This window comes from Monomorium pharaonis, chromosome 1 (assembly GCF_013373865.1).
Source record: "Monomorium pharaonis isolate MP-MQ-018 chromosome 1, ASM1337386v2, whole genome shotgun sequence".
Lineage (NCBI taxonomy): Eukaryota > Metazoa > Arthropoda > Insecta > Hymenoptera > Formicidae > Monomorium > Monomorium pharaonis.
The window spans coordinates 38,137,095-38,154,741 of record NC_050467.1 but is presented as its reverse complement, the minus strand read 5'-3'; the positions used below and the strand labels follow the sequence as shown (position 1 = coordinate 38,154,741).

Here is a 17,647-nt window from a genome sequence, read left to right as displayed (position 1 = left end):
ACATATGGAAATTTCTTTTCATATTTACGTGCTGAAAATTTGCACTTGCCCAATCGATCACGAGATGATCGATCGTTTTCGAAAGAATAGCCTAAAACCGGCGCTATCACGTATCACGCTATCGTCCCGACCGCGCACTCCATCGGGCACCGTGTTCGTTGTTGATGGTTCGGCTGAGCGGAAAATACATCCTCGATGATTCTCAGCTTTTCAACCTTCGCACATCTCTTCAATGCGTCTTCGGGAAAGCGAGGGGGGGGGAGGGGCGAGGGAGAGAAGTACACAAGATGGCTGACGGCGCGCACACATTCAGCGTGAGTAACAGGGGAATCCGAGAGCGAACTCGAGCACGAGGAGATGCCCTGCCGTCGGAGGTTTGATTTATATGTTAATCGCCAGACAGCAGTCGCTGCCGATGTCGGCAAGTGCGGTTTGCTGCGGCATTCTTTTATCTCTCGTAACAATTCTCGAAATATCGCGTATAAGTAGACATCGGTTCTACTATATATCTAATATTAATAAATTGAAAATTTTATTTTTAATTATTAGTTTCTAAGGAGACCGTTGGAAGGATTGATAGTTAAAACGCTAATACATTACCTAAATAATTTTTTTAAAAAGAAGAAATGTAATTAGGTGAAAGAGAAAAAAACATTAATGAAACATGTGTATTTTAAAAAGGATCGTTTTAATTTACAGAACATGTAACTTGGAAAAAGATTAACAAATTATTTTGAACAAATTATTTTGATAGAATTCTTTGATAATTAAATGTTTCAAATTTTTTAATTTTTATATTTGCTTCTAGAGACTATCGACAAAAATATTGCTAAATTTATCTGTATTAAAAGAATATTATTAAAGTCATGTTTTCGATAATGTAATAATTCACGAAGTATTATTGTATCGCATTAATCGCTGGCTCGAATTGAACTAATGATCTGTCAGCGCCGCACTCGCGTTTTCGTCTCACGAGAATATTTATGAACACTCAATGATCTCGAAAATCGGAATCATTTGTATTTCGATAATCCATTCGATGAATTTTTGCACAATTAGATGTTTCGCTCGGAATTACACAAGGTTTAACAGTTATTGAACTTTTTGAAACAATATATAGTCATAATGTAGTTTGTTTTTCACATTTTAAAAATAAATAATTAATACACGGAACGTAAATAGAAAACATTTTTTTAATACATTATCTTTAGATGATTGAAATTGTCAAATATGCAATTAGAGATCAATTAGAGATAAAACATTTTAAACGTTTCACAGTTCAATTTTTTTCTAAAAAAATTTAATTATGCTTTCTTTTTGCTACACTTTATTGTGTCATTTGCATGCCACATATATTTTGATAATGTGATAATTATTGCAATTGGAGGTATCGATCATTTTCTATCTGCGGGAAAAATCTACTGACGGCAATTAATAGTTATAGTGTCGATTAGAGAGATTCGAACACTTGGTCAATACAATTACGAAAGTTCTGTAAATAGTCCTCCTTCAGAATGCACGGCGCTTCAATTTATTTATAGACAATGTAAAGTTTAAATATGATCTGCACAAAGTAGAAGGCAAACGTAAGATAACTTTTTGTTTACCAAGATAAAAATAATAAATGCCGAATAAAGGGATAGGATGGAGGACAAACAAGTGTATGAAACGAACAAGGGAGAGAAGCTTTTGTTTTTTTCTGGTCTAGTTTTTATTAGTAGGTTGGTTTCGAGACGATAGAATGGATAAAGAAAGAAGAGAGAGAGAGAGAGAGAGAGAGATATGTTGCACATAGGAATCCTTTCATGAAAAAATATTAATCTTTGCACACAGATGAAAAGTATCACTCGTCGTGATACTTTTATTCTTATGTCGTTACGCAGGCAGTTTTAAATATCGAGCAGTGGCGATCGAAAATTGGCGAGCTTTCCGACGGCGATATTTTTCTCTGCGCAGGATAACGGAAGGAACAGTGTAATACATCGCGACTCTTATCGATTTTCACGCTTGCATAGTGTTATAAAAGACTCGAGACTGCACCGTATATCTCTGAGAAGTATTATCTATTACAAAGACAAAGGATCGATAAGAATTATTAGACCAACATGTGTAGTAAACTCTGTTCAGAGAATTCTCTTTTAATCAATTAATAAAATTAATGTTTGTATTTATTTTCAGGATTGTCAGAGATCCATTAATATAGAATCTCTAATAGGTCTTCTCTAATCGTCTTCTCTCTAATAGGATTGTCTTCAGAATCAATAAGAAACTCTTTCCACTAATCACGTATAGAGTGTTTATCGAGATATTGAGATTACACAATAAAGCATAAGAAATTGAAGTAAGCAAGTAAGCGAGTTTAAATCTTTTCTAGTTACAATTTGTTAGTTACAAAAAATGAAGATTTTTAACCAAAGATAATATAATTATTGTGCCATGTAAATTATGTCACTTTTGAAATATAAATTATCATAAATTTTAATCCTATCTAATGGATGAGCAATCCTATTAGGCAGCACATTTTTTTTGTCTTGGCATGTAATTATTATCAGGTAATAAATTCTATATCATTTTAATTATTCCAATACATATCGCATGGGGGTAGATTAAAAATATGTGTCGTTAATTCTTTAATGGTCGTTAAAAGGATTTTAAATGACCACTGCTTAATTCCATACAATCAAGCTCTCAGCGGGACGGAAACGAACGGCTAGTATGAATTTGTATAAACTTTTAATCCCTTCCATTAATTGGCACTCGATGAAATATCGATGGTAAAATAACGGCTAGCTGCGGCGGCGCGGCGTATCGTACGTCGGAAGTTTCGGTTTCGAAACATGATAATTAAGCTTAAGCATGACACTTGAAATCGGAAGTACGGGACGTTCGCCACTAGCGCTTAAATTAAATGGCATGCTCGAAATACTGTATTCATGGACTTTATCAACGAGCGAGTACGCACGCGGCAGGTTGAAATAATTGATTGCCAGCCCGTTGTGCTATATTAAACCTTTATGAATATGCATCAAGTATTGACGAAACCACGTAATGTTTGAGTTCCTGTAGTCGCTTATTTGCACCCGAACGGTTACTTTCTCGTCCTCAGGGAGAGACCTCGCATACACATCGTGCGCGACTTGCTGTATCATGAATGTGTAAAACAAAAATGTTTCGCATTTCAATTTCATTCAACTTTAACTTTTGGTAGAATAAAATCTGGCCGGGAATATTTATCAGAGAGCGTCGGGGGATTCGTAAGTATCAAAGTCAGTATTTACAATAATTTGCAGAAAACGTTTTAATAATGAGAAACGTATAATTTACATGATAATACGCGTACAAATTGAAATTCAATGCGAGAATCGTATATACCACCTCATTTATAGGAGATACCAGTATACATAAAGATCCAAGGTAAGTAGCTGCTGACGCGGGTATAGACACCTGGATGTATTCCGGTTTCGCAACCTAATCCGTAGGATAGAATGCCAATCAGCATCTGCGCCGACACCAGAGGCGCACCTAGATCACCCTGTAGATAACAATATCACGATAGTTGTAATCACTGGAAGCTTTAGCCGCGCTAATTGCTAGGAACCGAAGCTTGATGACGGATTAAAGCGCGGGCTCAGCATGCGAAATCTCTTTCTCTTAAAGTGTTCTAAAAACATTCGGACATTTTTAAAAATACTTTTAACAATTTTCGACAGTCGGAACGGAAAGAGTCTCAAGAGTTGACCTAAAAATCTTTACCAAGAAAACCATCGCCAAATTTGCCGTGCCCGTCGCCGAGCAAATTTATTTTAATTAAATACAATATGGCGCGTTTCATGGTAACATTGTATTCATGTATGAGGCGCACTCTCCCCTTTGTGATCTTCGAACATGATCGCGTATAGTCACGTCGCGAAATAACGGGACTTTTTCTAGCACGCGCGCGTCTCTTCGCATTTTGCTCGCGGTGCTTCGACGTTGCGTGGAAATTGCGTTCTCGAGTCAAGTGCCGCATTGTTCACCGATCTGGTGCATCCGACACCTGAACCAGCCGCGCGTGTACTTGCGGAAAGACTATTGACTCCATTGATGTAATTGTACACTCGTGATCGCGGCGCAATTGGGATTTGACTGCTCTTAATTTACGCGCCGCGTATTTGTCCACATTTCGTTTGCTCCTCGCGAGATCATTACGAGATTGCGCTCCAGGTCACATTTATTGGTACTTTGAGATTACTTGAAACTCTCGACAGGTGTGGCTTCACCCGACAGCGCGCCGTCGACGAATCGCTTTATCGCAGCTTTTCGTTATATTCCCGATTAAGAGAACACAGTTCCGCAACAATTCCGACACCTCGCACAGTACGTACTTTAGCAGACCCGCTGCGCTTGACACTCGAGAGCACGCGACCCGCCGGCGCTCGATAGCGTAGCACGTAGATGATGCATACACCGCGCACCCCGCGCACCACGCGTGCCAAGTGTCGTGACACGCGACGACGAGGTCGCGGCGCCTCTTCTCGGTGTTGTCGACGCTCTCTCGAGTGTCGTCCAGGGTTTGTCGCAGGTTTCCCGTGTCTACACGCGAACCCTTTCACGGACCACCGCGTCCGTTACTCGCGACCGCCCGATTGTGTGTCGCGACACCTCTCTCTCTCTCTCTCTTTCTTTCTCTCTCTCTCTCTCTCGTTTTATATGTTCATCTTACCTGACACGTTTCCGACGAACGGGTCACGTTAGCGGCGCACAACATACCCTTAGACAGCGGCTTGTAACTCGGCATCACCGCCTTGCACGTACGTTGATTTACGATCGCCACAGCGGTCGCCGTAAGCCAAGCTCCCAACGGTGGGTGGGACCCCTGGAAATTTGGCACGGCTCGGACGTTTTTATACAACACGTTTCTCGTTATTGTGACCCCCGCGTCGAGGCGAATCTACCGGAGGGCGGGGGGGGGGGGGGGGCTACGAACGCGCACAAACGTTTTGCGACAGTGTTTCATAGCGATTTACTTTTTGGTGCGGACGTGACTTTGAATAACGTTGCGCGCCGGTGCCAACCGGTTGGTCGGGAAGTCGCGGAAAGTTTGCATATCCGAGTCCCTGTAAAAATGCCTACGTCCACTGTAAAAATCTCGTCGTTCTGGAGAGTTGCGTAACTTCGGGAGAAGCGTTTCCCCCCTCCCCGAGCGAGAAAGAACGACCGACGCGTTTCCCGGTCCAGTTTGACGACAAGTGCCGCGGCACCTGGACACTTGTCGTCAAACGACAAGGAAACGATTTTCCCGTGCGAACGATGGTGGAAATTCAAAAATAGAGCTATAAAGTTGCGCGTGTCACTCGGGTATGTATATTTACCAGAGTTCGTTTCCATCCAGTCACGACACAACGGGTTCCGTCAAGGAGTTCTTCATTTTCTTTCTCCGGGAGTCCGATAGGAAGCAACTTTTCTCCAAACTCCGCGGGACTCTTTAGCTACAAGTTTGATAAATGTGACAACTTTGCATGCGACAGACCAATAAAAACATACACGCGCGCGCGAGATGTTTGTTCAACGAACAGAGAGAATATGAGAATACCTTCATCAATGCTATATCGTTGAAGTACAGATGTTGATGAAAATTTTCATGCACCACGATATTGTCTATTTCTAATACATCGCCATCCATGGAAATGAAAGAGGAACGCACGCGTACGGATATCGTCGATTTATGTGCACTGCAGGAAAGTGCGAAGTATTAAAATGCATCTATTACAATATACGTAACTTCATTGTGAAATTTTATCTAAAAGTTAATTATCAAATATACTTTTCAATATTTTTGTCACATTAAAATCGGAAAAGTAACTATCTCTAAAGTACAGGTTAAAATTCCAGAAAAGATCTTTGAACAAAATCAAAGTCGCGGCGAGGAAAACATCCTCTACATTATTTTCGCAGTGGCACGTACTGAAAAACGCAGGACGCCGTGGTCATAATCCATGATTCGTGTATGAATGCGCCGCTACAAACGTGTCGCCCTGCTATCTGGATCGATACCTATATTGGGATAACGAATTCTATCTGAAATCCGATTTATTCGAAAATAATAGCGGCTTACAGTCACCGTGCTGTACTGACTACCGATTAAAGCCACATGTGAATGGCGTATATAGTTTTATTTGCCGGCGGAGCGCACAGTACTGCAAGCTATCGCGTATAAAAAAAAAAAGAAATGAATTTCCCTCACATGGTACGGATAATCCTCGATGACCACATATTCGTACTTTTCGGTATTAACAGCTGTAATCACAATTTACGTAAAACAATTTGGTGTGGAAAGCGCGGATATGTGTAAAAACGTTTAACTCACTGTATACTAGAAGTACGCAGAAAAACAGAACGAATTTTTTCGACATTTTTTTTCACGCTGATCGACGATAGACGGTGATTCTTACATGAACGTGATTGCCACATGGAATGAAAGCCTAATTTCCGTTGAAGATAGATTTTTAGTGTACCGCGTTATCTCCGCGAAGCGTTATCGTGAAATATAAAAGAACGCCGCGCTATTAATTTGGGATCGTCACATATTAGCGGCGTAATTCAATTCCGTCATAATGTTTGTGTGTTAAACTAATTGGTACACACAACTAACATATAAGATATCGATCAACCAATAATGGTACAACGGTGTCAGATCATGATAGCTAATTAAACTCCTAGTGTGTAAAGAGATGAAGATATAGAGATAGATAGATAGATAGAGAGGGAGAAAGAGAGCGAGAGAGAGAGAGAGAGAGAGAGAAGGGAGCGAAGAAAAAAAAAGGTATATAAAATAATATTTTATACTTTCAATAATTTTTTTATTTTTATCGTTTAATTAAATATTTAAATTTGTTGTATTTATAATAATACCAATGTTTATATCATTTGTTTTATATGCCTTATTATATTATTTCCTCTTAATTTATTTACTTTTTAATATTAATCAGTATATTAATTATAACGATTTTATGTACCGTTTGCCTTCTTTTCCGAAAATTACCTGCCTGATGCGATAATTTATGGAAACTCGCATTCTCGATTGCATTAATTTTTACAAACAATATCACATAACATGCATTATAAAACCTTTATTCCTTAAGATCTTGTTTCATGTAATTGTCATCCAGACCTTTTAGTCGATTTTCTTTTGTCCAAAAATTGAGATGCACAAGAGTTGTGTAATTGTCAAGGATTATCCACTTTATCCACCAGAGAAGATCCGCAACGTTGGTGTAAACACCGGGATAAAACGGCTGACCGCATCGGTATCCCCAGGATACAATTCCGTAGAGGGTACCATTTGCCGTAAGGGGCCCGCCCGAATCGCCGTCACACGCGTCCTGACCGCCATACATGTAACCCGCGCAGATCATTCGATCGGTGATGCTGCGGATGTATCTGTATATGTCTCGACACGTCTTTCTGCTCACGATCGGAAGCGATACTTTCATTAATACCGGCGACGGCTCTCCATCTGCCTAAAATAGTCACTCTTGCAGTGCAACTTCCATGCTTGAATAGACCGAAATACGGATCTATCATCTTGATATGCATCTACTATTGTAATACGCCCTAATAGACTTAATAGAGTGTGTTAGGATTATCAACATAATCGCATTATTGCGGCACATAACACATAATGATCATCCACTCCAATCCCCTCCCTCGTAAGTACAGATACACTGGAGACAGAGAATGGAGTCGATATCGGTTATCAGATATCAGCGTCGCGGAGTTAGCGGAGGATACGCTATGAAAGTTGTGGTTTTGCTAAGCGCCGGATCGGAAAGGGAAGTCCGTGGATAAAGTAATGTAACAATGGCGCCGTAATATAATACCTTTGATACAGCCGCAACGTAATTTAGTATCATTGCAAATGGGACGCGGGGGATATCGATTCTTTTTTTCCATTTGGTCGTACACTGGAATACTATGCGGTTCGATTTCCGATACGGAATAGAACGCCCCACGAAATCTTCGAGTCGTGCTCGTGCGACCGGGGAAATTCGCTATTATTTAGCCCCATTTGTTTTCCGTAACGTTCAGATAATGAGTCTATTCCCAGCGCACTCACCTTCGCCGCGCCCCATCCGGTAACGTTCGCCATAACACCGCTCGCGAGTTCCTTTTCCGGCAGCTTCACTGGCTGCACCCTGTCGTTAAATGTGATTTCGCCGTCGATCTGAAATGAAATTTCCGAGAGCGTGCGAGAGCTACCGATGTTGTTATTGTCAGCTGGCGCTGAGTCGTTAACGAGCAAAAACAGGGAGATCGCGCGGAGCGAGGGAGAAAAGGAGAAGAAGAAAGAGATAGGGTTTCGATGTTACCTCGAGAAGGGCGATATCGTAATCGATCGTCAGGAAATTGTAGGCGGGGTGTCGAACGATCCTTTTAACTGGATAGTAGACGCCCCCGTATTTGTCGTTACTTCCTGCGTGGAGTCTGTAAACGCTTGCCGGTGAACTGCGACGGAGAACACATCCGTTGATATACGAAAATGGGGGTAAACAAACGATATACGTAAGCTGCTCTATTACACAGTATCGACGGAACGTTTATGCGATCTACCCTATTTATAACAGCGAGACAAATGATCGCATAAATGACCCTAATGCTTTCATTCATGTCATTGTAACCTTGGTTGCATCGGGATGTAAACTTAAAGCGGTAAAACTTCTAATTTTGTAATTATTACTATAAATAGTCAGAGTTGTATTCAGTTTACAATCAAAAGAGTAAGTGTGAATTGCATTTTCCCTAAAAAGTTGCTTCTGTTTTAATTCATCGATTGTAATTAGGCATTCAAATTGAGTATAAAAAGATATATGTCTGACAAATCGTATCTCATTATGGAAATTTATGCAATAAACTTTAGAGGTTTTCTACCCAAATCTGTACACTGTTGAGCTATGCAAGAAGAAGGTAAATACGTGGCTTTGATATTGACACTACAATTACAGTTGGCACTTAACGATGAGTGTTAAATTGGTTGGTAGACGTCGCAAAGATAAGGATAGAGATAATTAGCATATAAACGTTTTATGAAGATTTAGGTTTTGCCTTGTACAGAGATATAATGCGATACGTATCCGAGAGGGAAAGAAATATATACCTAACGCAATGAGCTGCTGTGACAGCCCATTTATTACTGATGATGACGGCTCCGCAAACGTGCCGCGAATTTCGCTGGAGGCTCAATTGATAAGGATGCTGCTTTATGTCGGTTGCCGTGCCTCTCGCGACCTGAGGGTCAAGAGGGGAGCCCGCTCGCATCAAGAAGGATGCTGTAATATTAAATCTGATGGTAGAATTTGTCTCGGGTCGCTTCAGCAAAAAAGTTGGCCTTAGAATGCGGCGAATACGTAAATCACGCGAAGATTCGGTCGACTTTATTACGCGCAACTGTATAGCCTCTTAAACTTCATGGATCACGTTGAATAATAAAAAAATGCGGCTAAAGAAGTTTCGTTATAACTTGTACTGATTTGACTTTATCATGCTCTATTATTCATCGCGGAGTTCTAAATGTCAAATAAGTTGCTTATACCGTTCATAAAGCTTAACTCGTTTTAATATAAAAACATAAAATTTAATATGAATTCGTGAATTATATATGTATGCGTGTGCAGTCTGAAATTTTTATTTTTAAAGATTATAATATTATAATTGTATACGCTTTTTCACTCACCGGCAAGTAAGAAGCAGGAAATAAAGTTTCGCAACATCTTACTACAGCGTACAAGCACGTGCACTAGTAAGTCGCGTATACTCATTGGCTTTTATATTGCAGTCATGTTTCTCACATCTGGCGAAAACTTCTTATCTTATGTCGACGTAAAACGCAAATTTTATTCAAGCGTCACGGAACAACATAATTGTTAAAGAAACGTCATGCAGGTACAAAGATAACAAAATAACAAATAGTCTCTTCGTAAAATTCCAATATCATCGTAACACAAGAAAAACTTGGATTCGTGACTATAGTAATATAATTCAGGCGATAAGCTATGAATATTCGATAATATGTCATTTTTCGTGGGCAGGTAGCGCGGTTAAACTAAATAGAAAAATCCATTTTTATTTTGTTTTTTTTAATTGTTAATAAAAAATAATTAATAAAGATCTACAAATTAGCGTAAATTTGCGAGATTAGTAGCCCAAAAGATAGCCCAACGTTACTTTCTTTTTGGTTTTTAGAAACAATTTTTTCCAAAATTTTTGTCGTAATCAATTCGTAACTTTCTTTCTCGCCGCAAACTTTTTATCACCACTGAATCACAATATGATTATTGTGTGTATGTTATATTTTTACATGGTAGACTACATATTAAATTAATATTATTCTTTCTATATTTATGTAATAAAAAATCATGGTTCACGTTAAGAAACACAATACTATTTTATTCGTGTTTTTTCGTCTAATCATGCAGACATTTAAATATGCAACGTAGATCATTGAATATAGAAATGTTTGCGCAAGTGCTTGATCGAGTTGATAAAGATAAATTGACCTTATAAAAGTACAGTACACGAATAAAGTTTTATAATTTCTTGTTAGATCAAAATACCATAAAAGTGGATAAAAATTACTATATATAGTAATGCCATAAAAGGTAGATAAAGATTGTGTTCACTTTGATAACACATTTGCTTTGTCTTTTTTTTTATTAAAATACCCTAATGTATACAAATATATATTTTCTTTTAAAATTATGTACATCATTAAGTAATAAGATTAAATTAGTTAATAAATTAAAAATTATTAAATAGAATATGTTGAATAGAAGTAGAATATATTTTATAATTACAAAAATGCATAAATTTTATAAGTATATATCTATCCTTTATGGCTAATTTTATTATATTTTTTTACAATATTATATCTAATTTTGTGTAATTTTAACATTTATGCAAATATTGTTTTAATAAGAACTTAAATAAGAAAACTCCATTCGAAAATATTGATTTGATTGGATCATTCTCGTTACTGAAATTTTGGGTATTATTGATTGACGACTAATTAATTGGAAATTCGTGATTTCAATTACAGCGTACCCTTCTATATGTATCTTTCATATCTATTTCAATTAAACATTCGGAATTCGAACATGGACACAGTAGCGGTTTTCAATATATCGGTTATGACATTCTAACAATTCCAGAGGTTCATTGAGCCAGAAATATATCATTTTCATATCCATCTATCTTTAGGTCGAGGAGAAAATTTTGATCTATTGTTTGTTAATCAATCTCCTAACGAAACGGTACGAATTTCAGTATTTGAGTGCGATATAAATATTAATGTGGATTATCCAGCAGTTTGTACCCATTTTTTTGTGTCCAATAATTTCTTCAATACTTGTTTAAAAATATTGAATAATTTACAAACTTGTATATTTTTACCCAAGTGTTTGTCAATTACTAATTGACAGTAGAAACGTCTCTCAATTAGTGATTTCCGCGCTGCTACAAAAATTTGTTATTTATAACATACCAGTTACTTTCGTTGCGAATACTTGTAATTACATTTACATATACGCACTCAATCGAAGCATGATAGGGAGCTCCTGTAAATCACGATCCAATTCGTTACGGTTACGCTATTATAACTGAATCTCGAAACTACTATTGTTGCGATTTCCATTACGACATAGTCCCTTTGTTCGGACTTGGATTCATCAACTGTCACCTGTTTGATAGCCTTACATGATACCGATACTGGACAATGGTTTCCACTTTCTCACCGGTAACGCGGTTCTTTGATTGATCGAATCTTTAACGGGTCAATATTTGGATTAGTTTCAATACGATGGTATCATAAACTACTAACTAGCGTACGCGAATATAGCTTTGACAAAGAACAAGAGCTGAGAACTCATATGGCTGAAAAGATCGTTAGAATGTGCAGCGTGAATGTTCGTAAATGAAAATATGCTTTGTTGTTACGCTTTGTTCTTTTAAAACAAATAATTTTACTCGTACTTCTACAATTATTATCACTTATTGAAAATGCGAATACGAAGCAATTAATGCCATGAAATATTTGAAAAAATAGTGTAACATAATAATTTATTAATGAAAAAATTTTTTACACGTCATAAGTAATGGATATTTACTTTATCAGAATATTGATAAAAATTTTTGATTAATTTATATATATATATATTACATTATGGTTACGTATAGTTTTAACAAACTATATGTTTATAATTTATGTTGTTTAATAACTATAAAAATATGGTTGGATCTAAAAATGACTATAAATTATAGCGATGTTATCGCAACTTTTGTTCTCTCGGTATAATAGATATGAGCCAACGTATCGCTCTACATTCTACAGCATGAACGAAAATAAAAACACAAGCCGCACTAGCATCGTGAAAATTTCGCCGCGGTACTTTTTTCGAATATCCATTTCTTTATTCCGACATCCGGATTAATTGATGCCACTATCAATTTTTCCAAGCGCGGTAGAAATTTCCGATCATCCGGCTTCCAAGAATTCGACCTAGATTCCGCTTGTTTGTCGTCGCAATCGCCCGTTGGGACCAATCGTTCTAGAACAAAATACCGAAGGCGAACATTGAAACTGGAGCTTACCAGAAGCTTTATTGTACCGTTCACGAGATGATCCGATACGAGCCGGTTGGAAAATAATTAAACGACTTCACCAGGCAAGTAATTAAACGTAATCATTACGAGGAACGACGTTCGGGTCGAAGAGCGGTATTTCTTTTCGGAAAGCCAAGCTCTTTTCTTCTTCTCCAAACCGGAGAAGCGGGATAAACGCGCACTTTGCTACGTCGAAGCCTAGGAATTGCCGCCGCCGCCGTGATGCGCGGCGCGAGTTTATTCAACTAGTAAACTTTCCGGACTCGGGATAGCTCCAGGGTTAGCAACGTTTCGCGGCACGTATAATTCATCGTTATCAGAAATTCCGGATATATTCCGCGCGCGCGCGCGCGGGTGCGCGTACCCGCTCGAAACAACACACAGGCGGAACACGGGACGCGTACAACAGCCGCTACCAGACAGCAGAGTCTGATATCCGCGAGAATATCGATCGCTTATACCGGTTATAATGCCGCACCGCGCATTAGTATGCAACGTCTGCCACGATTCTTAACGGCAAGAACCGGATAGCGTGAACGCGCTGCACCTCGGCACGATTTCGGCCTGACGCTCTTTTACGGGACGGAAGGCGACGATCATCCACGACGTCACGTACAACGGCAATGTTCTTTACCGGGCGACACCCGGTACGTAGGTGGGTAGTAGGAGGTAGAGAGGACGCACGGGCATCGACTGTTTGTGCTACCCTTTACGAGTCAGCCACCTGTGCTGGGGCTGCAAAACCGTTTATTCAATGCCACCGCGGTGGCGACGGTGAAACCCGGAGCACCGTTCCGAGTCGGCGGTGAAATTAATAATCCCGCGTGACGAACGATTACGTCGGGGCGAGTGTAAAGGGCAGCAAGATAATATTTATTGCATTGCGCAAAATTACACGTCGCCACCTTAGAACTGATTACACTTGCTCTCGCGCGGGGACGACGCAATCCTCGGTAAAACGCCTGGCAATTAGACCTACGCGATTATAAACAGTTACACGGTTTAGACAAGTCAAGAGTCTGCACAAGTTACGATTAATGCAATCGTGATACAAGTTGTCGCCGATCGGAATGGTCGTTGGTTTTCGATTGATGTCTTTAACTTTGAGAGAGGCTCGAACAAAATCGAGCTGTTTGTACATTTGGTGTTTACTTGTTTTCCTGATATCGTGATCCGTTGAGATACCTCAGGTTCAATATCCGTTATCGATGTACGTAACAAAAAGGATTATGTTGCCATGACTACGCGATAACCACTACTGCATATTCAAATTGTGAAAGTAATCAGATTTCACTGCAACAGTCAATTATTTGATGCTACAACAAAATCTGGTTTGGTTGAAAAATCTAACTGGGTAAATTTGTTCATAAAACTGCGCGCGAATTTGTTACTAAGGTAAATTTGATTTACTGTGCCAACGCGAAATAAAGTTGTCCCTAACAAATACGTCACACAATAAATTGCAGCAAAATATTTTATTATTACAACAGAATTAAATTTTGTAAAATTTTTTAACGCATAGTATGTAATAATTTAATATTTCCTTTTAACAAGTTATTTTACTATCTACGTTAACTCTTTCTCGTGACATTTGCTGCAGCATAAAATACACAGCAACAATTAATTTTTTCTTTTGTATACACTTCGATGAAGTAAAATATATTACGTAATAAGAAAATTGCCGAGAAAATCTTTGAAAAAAATATATATCCAAAGGGAATCAAAACTTTTTTGTGTAAAAGCTAATTGAAACTATGCTAATTGAGTTTAGAATACGGATCAAAAGTCATGTGCTTACATAAGATTAAATTTCGATGTGAGCAAACACATAGAAATGAGATCTACGTTTATTCGTGAAATGGAAAACGTAAAATAATTGAGAATTTATGGAAATTTCTTAGATTTAAATTTTTATTTCAGAATCACGTCATTATTGTCAAAATTGCCCTTCTACACTTAGCCTGTTTTTGTTGTACAATTTGTGGGTTGTACTTTTTTTGTAATGCCGTCCAGTGTTGATGCGGTTAAACAGAAGCAAATATTTTTTCAACGGTACGCTGTCTCTCTCTTTTTTATCTCGAAAAACGTTCAGACAAGAGGAGAAAAATTAATTCTGCTACACTTTCGTGCGGTCGGTTATCCACTGCCGTATGGCGGGTACTCGCGTATACACTCCTGGAAATCCAGCACTCGCACACCGAACGCCCCAGGACACGATCCCAATTTGGACGCCGTTGTACACGAGCGCGCCGCCGGAATCTCCCTGCGTCATGAACAAATAAACTTTTTTCACTTTCGTACAGTAAAAATCAATTTCTGAAAAGTAGCATGGATCAAGAGTAAAATGAAATTATTTTAATGCAATTAATTTCCGAAGACACATCGGTAGTGTCCTTTTCGAAATGTTAAATTCTAGTGTTTTAAAAAAATAGAAAAACATATATAAAATAATATATAAAAATAGATATTATATATTATATACATAATATTAGTTTAAGCTGGAAATTAGTTAAGCAAAGAAGAATTATGAAAGATCACAAAACGAGCTCGAAATGTAAAGCTAAAAATAATTTATTAGTACGTATATATAATTAATGCGGTTTTGATATTATTAGCCGCAAATGATAATTAATCAAAAGCAATAAATTGTTGAAATCATTGAAAGACATGGAAAAAAAGAATAATTCATATCAAAGGTCGGATGAAAATAATATAATTATATGACACAAATTGATCAGAAATGGAATAAAATGAAAAATAAAATAAAAATCGCTTTTCACGACGAGTTAATTAAATGAGGACAATTAAATTGTTTTTATTTTTAATTTGGAAACATACCACATTATTAATGAAAAATTATTTTTCTTTTTAGATCTCAATCACGCTCATTTTTTTCACAATTCTTTCTTAATTCTTCTTTTGTACATAAAATTATGAAAAAATTCTACAAACAAATTTTTGTATTTAAATATATAATAATGATTTATAAATAAATAATAAAATGTATTTTGATATATACAGCAAGACATGTGGTAAAAATGCGAAAACGCTATTTATAATCAAAGGATTTACAAATATTTATTATAGAATCAAAATGATATTAGAAACTTACTTGACAGGTGTCTTTTTCGCCGTTACCGGCGCAAACCATGTTGGAGGTCACTGGCCGATAACCAGCGTAGATCTTGCGACAATTCTCTTGATCAATAATCGGCAAAGTAACGCTTTGCAATACTTTCGAAATCGTGCCGCTTGGCTGAAATTTACAATATGTCTGTATAATGCCATGTTGCCGAACGTTTACGAACATCCTACCGTCAACATTTGTCGCGACGATCAGCGCGACGAAACTACGTCAAGCGCTCGACAAACGAATCTTAACGTTTACACACAGCTAAACAACTTCGTTGAACATCACCGTCAACTTAAGCATCTTAGCGGCAATAAATCTTGACACTGATACGAGGGCGTAGATGCACATAGAATCAAAACAACTTATGGACAACTAAACAAGAACTTACCGATGTCTTTCCCCATCCTGCAACAGTTGCTTTGACACGTGGTATGGGCACAGATGGTAACGAAAGAAGAATAAGTTTTACATTTGAACCCAACGTTACAGGTTTAGGCAACTAAAAATGAAATTCTTTTGTTAAGTATCTAATACAGAAAAAAATGTACGGGATAATTGGTTGTAATTGGCTACGTACTTTAATTAAAGCCACATCGTAATCGTAAGTGTACGGTTCATACTCTTCGTGAAAAATGATTGAATCAATCTTTGTGATCAGACTGCCTCCTTCGTCGTGATAAGTGCTTCCAACGCGTACGCTGAAGCGCGACTTACTCTCACTAAAATAGCGGTAATCATTAAAAATATGTTTAATCGATGTGACACTTTCTATGAGAATTACGTAAGTTTTTGCTATCTAATCTTAGCTAAGCGAGTCGACAAGAAATTCACGCGTACCCGTAGACACAATGTGCCGCTGTCAAAATCCATTGCCTGTGGATTAGGGAGCCTCCGCATTCGAGAATACCGTCTTTATGAATAGAGACCTAAAAAATAACTCTTTTCCTTATGAAAATGGTAATTCTATTACGCTAATATTCATACTCGACTGTAATAATTTCATGCAATTGCTCGGGTGTTCAATCGTACGATAATACCGAAGAGACATTTCGACCGTGAACTGACCTGATACGGATGCTTACTGATGGTTGTAGGTGCACCACCGATTATTCTAGGATCTAAGCACAAGGCGGAAACTATCAACGTCAGACAGAATATAATCAGCATGGCTGCGGTCGTAGGTAACTTGGCTACTGATATTGTTATTCGAGTATAGGTTCACGAATTAACGGTGAATTCCGATAAGACAAACAACATCGCGATATCGAGATATGATATACGTCAGTATTCTTAGAAATCATTCATACCGTGCATTATTTGAGGACGATTAATTATATTGCAACACTATCTTATACGGAAACAGATAAATTATTTTGCAATCTGAAACCGGACGTGCAATAATATGTTGCAAATGAATTTAAGAGAGTTAAAGCAAGCAAAGCTCCAAACTAACGAGTTATTTATTGCTTTAATATTTTTTTTTTAATTTGAACTATCACAAAGTGCTCGCCTAAATTAGGCTTACGTTAAAAAATTTTTAACATCGATATTTCCAGCAATTAATTTTTTTTTCTACTTTTATATGCTATACGATTTCATAGTGCAGTGGAAAATAGTATAACTCTTTCTATTTTCTATATTTTTTAGTGTGTGTGTGTGTGTGTGTGTGTGTGTGTGTGTGTGTGTGTGTGTGTGTGTGTGTGTGTGTGTGTGTGTGTGTGTGTGTGTGTGTGTGTGTGTGTGTGTGTGTGTGTGTGTGTGAGAGATTCGCAATGTATATCTCAATATATATCTCAATATAAAATAAAAATGCATCCATAGAGCAATAAATTGATTGCGGAAAATAAAACCTGAAACTTTTAAAACTGAAATTATACGAAG

At 37.8% G+C, this 17,647-nt stretch overlaps 2 protein-coding genes across 2 annotated transcripts; both read right to left on the bottom strand.

The window, feature by feature from the left end:
* Positions 1–15: 15 nt before the first annotated feature.
* Positions 16–6,773, bottom strand: LOC105830449 (trypsin-1). The gene is made up of 7 exons (XM_012669769.3): positions 6,347–6,773; positions 6,224–6,276; positions 5,945–6,033; positions 5,573–5,711; positions 5,352–5,468; positions 4,703–4,855; positions 16–3,532 (listed from the first exon to the last, which is right to left on the bottom strand). The coding sequence occupies exons 1-7, from the start codon at positions 6,390–6,392 to the stop codon at positions 3,377–3,379; spliced, it is 753 nt and encodes a 250-aa protein (XP_012525223.2). The 5' UTR covers positions 6,393–6,773; the 3' UTR covers positions 16–3,376.
* Positions 6,774–6,914: 141 nt separating this feature from the next.
* On the bottom strand, positions 6,915–16,998 carry LOC105830445 (urokinase-type plasminogen activator). Its single transcript, XM_028191466.2, has 11 exons — positions 16,832–16,998; positions 16,604–16,692; positions 16,344–16,485; positions 16,155–16,265; positions 15,746–15,889; positions 14,751–14,896; positions 9,710–9,789; positions 9,134–9,305; positions 8,349–8,484; positions 8,096–8,203; positions 6,915–7,499 (listed from the first exon to the last, which is right to left on the bottom strand). Exons 1-11 carry the CDS (start codon positions 16,931–16,933, stop codon positions 7,110–7,112), a joined length of 1,620 nt encoding a protein of 539 aa, XP_028047267.1. The 5' UTR covers positions 16,934–16,998; the 3' UTR covers positions 6,915–7,109.
* Positions 16,999–17,647: the final 649 nt, after the last annotated feature.

Bases quoted from the DNA above. Each gene is read 5' to 3' on its own strand.
- LOC105830449 (XM_012669769.3), bottom strand. From the start codon at position 6,392: ATGTCGAAAAAATTCGTTCTGTTTTTCTGCGTACTTCTAGTATACA. The intron at 6,034-6,223 runs GTGAGGGAAATT...ATCCCAATATAG, and splicing joins TCGAGGATTATCCGTACCAT to GTATCGATCCAGATAGCAGG. The intron at 5,712-5,944 runs GTACGTGCCACT...ACTTTCCTGCAG, and splicing joins ACGGCGTCCTGCGTTTTTCA to TGCACATAAATCGACGATAT.
- LOC105830445 (XM_028191466.2), bottom strand. From the start codon at position 16,933: ATGCTGATTATATTCTGTCTGACGTTGATAGTTTCCGCCTTGTGCTTA. The intron at 16,486-16,603 runs GTACGCGTGAAT...CCGCTATTTTAG, and splicing joins GCGGCACATTGTGTCTACGG to TGAGAGTAAGTCGCGCTTCA. The intron at 8,485-9,133 runs GTATATATTTCT...TCTCCGTCGCAG, and splicing joins ACAGCAGCTCATTGCGTTAG to TTCACCGGCAAGCGTTTACA.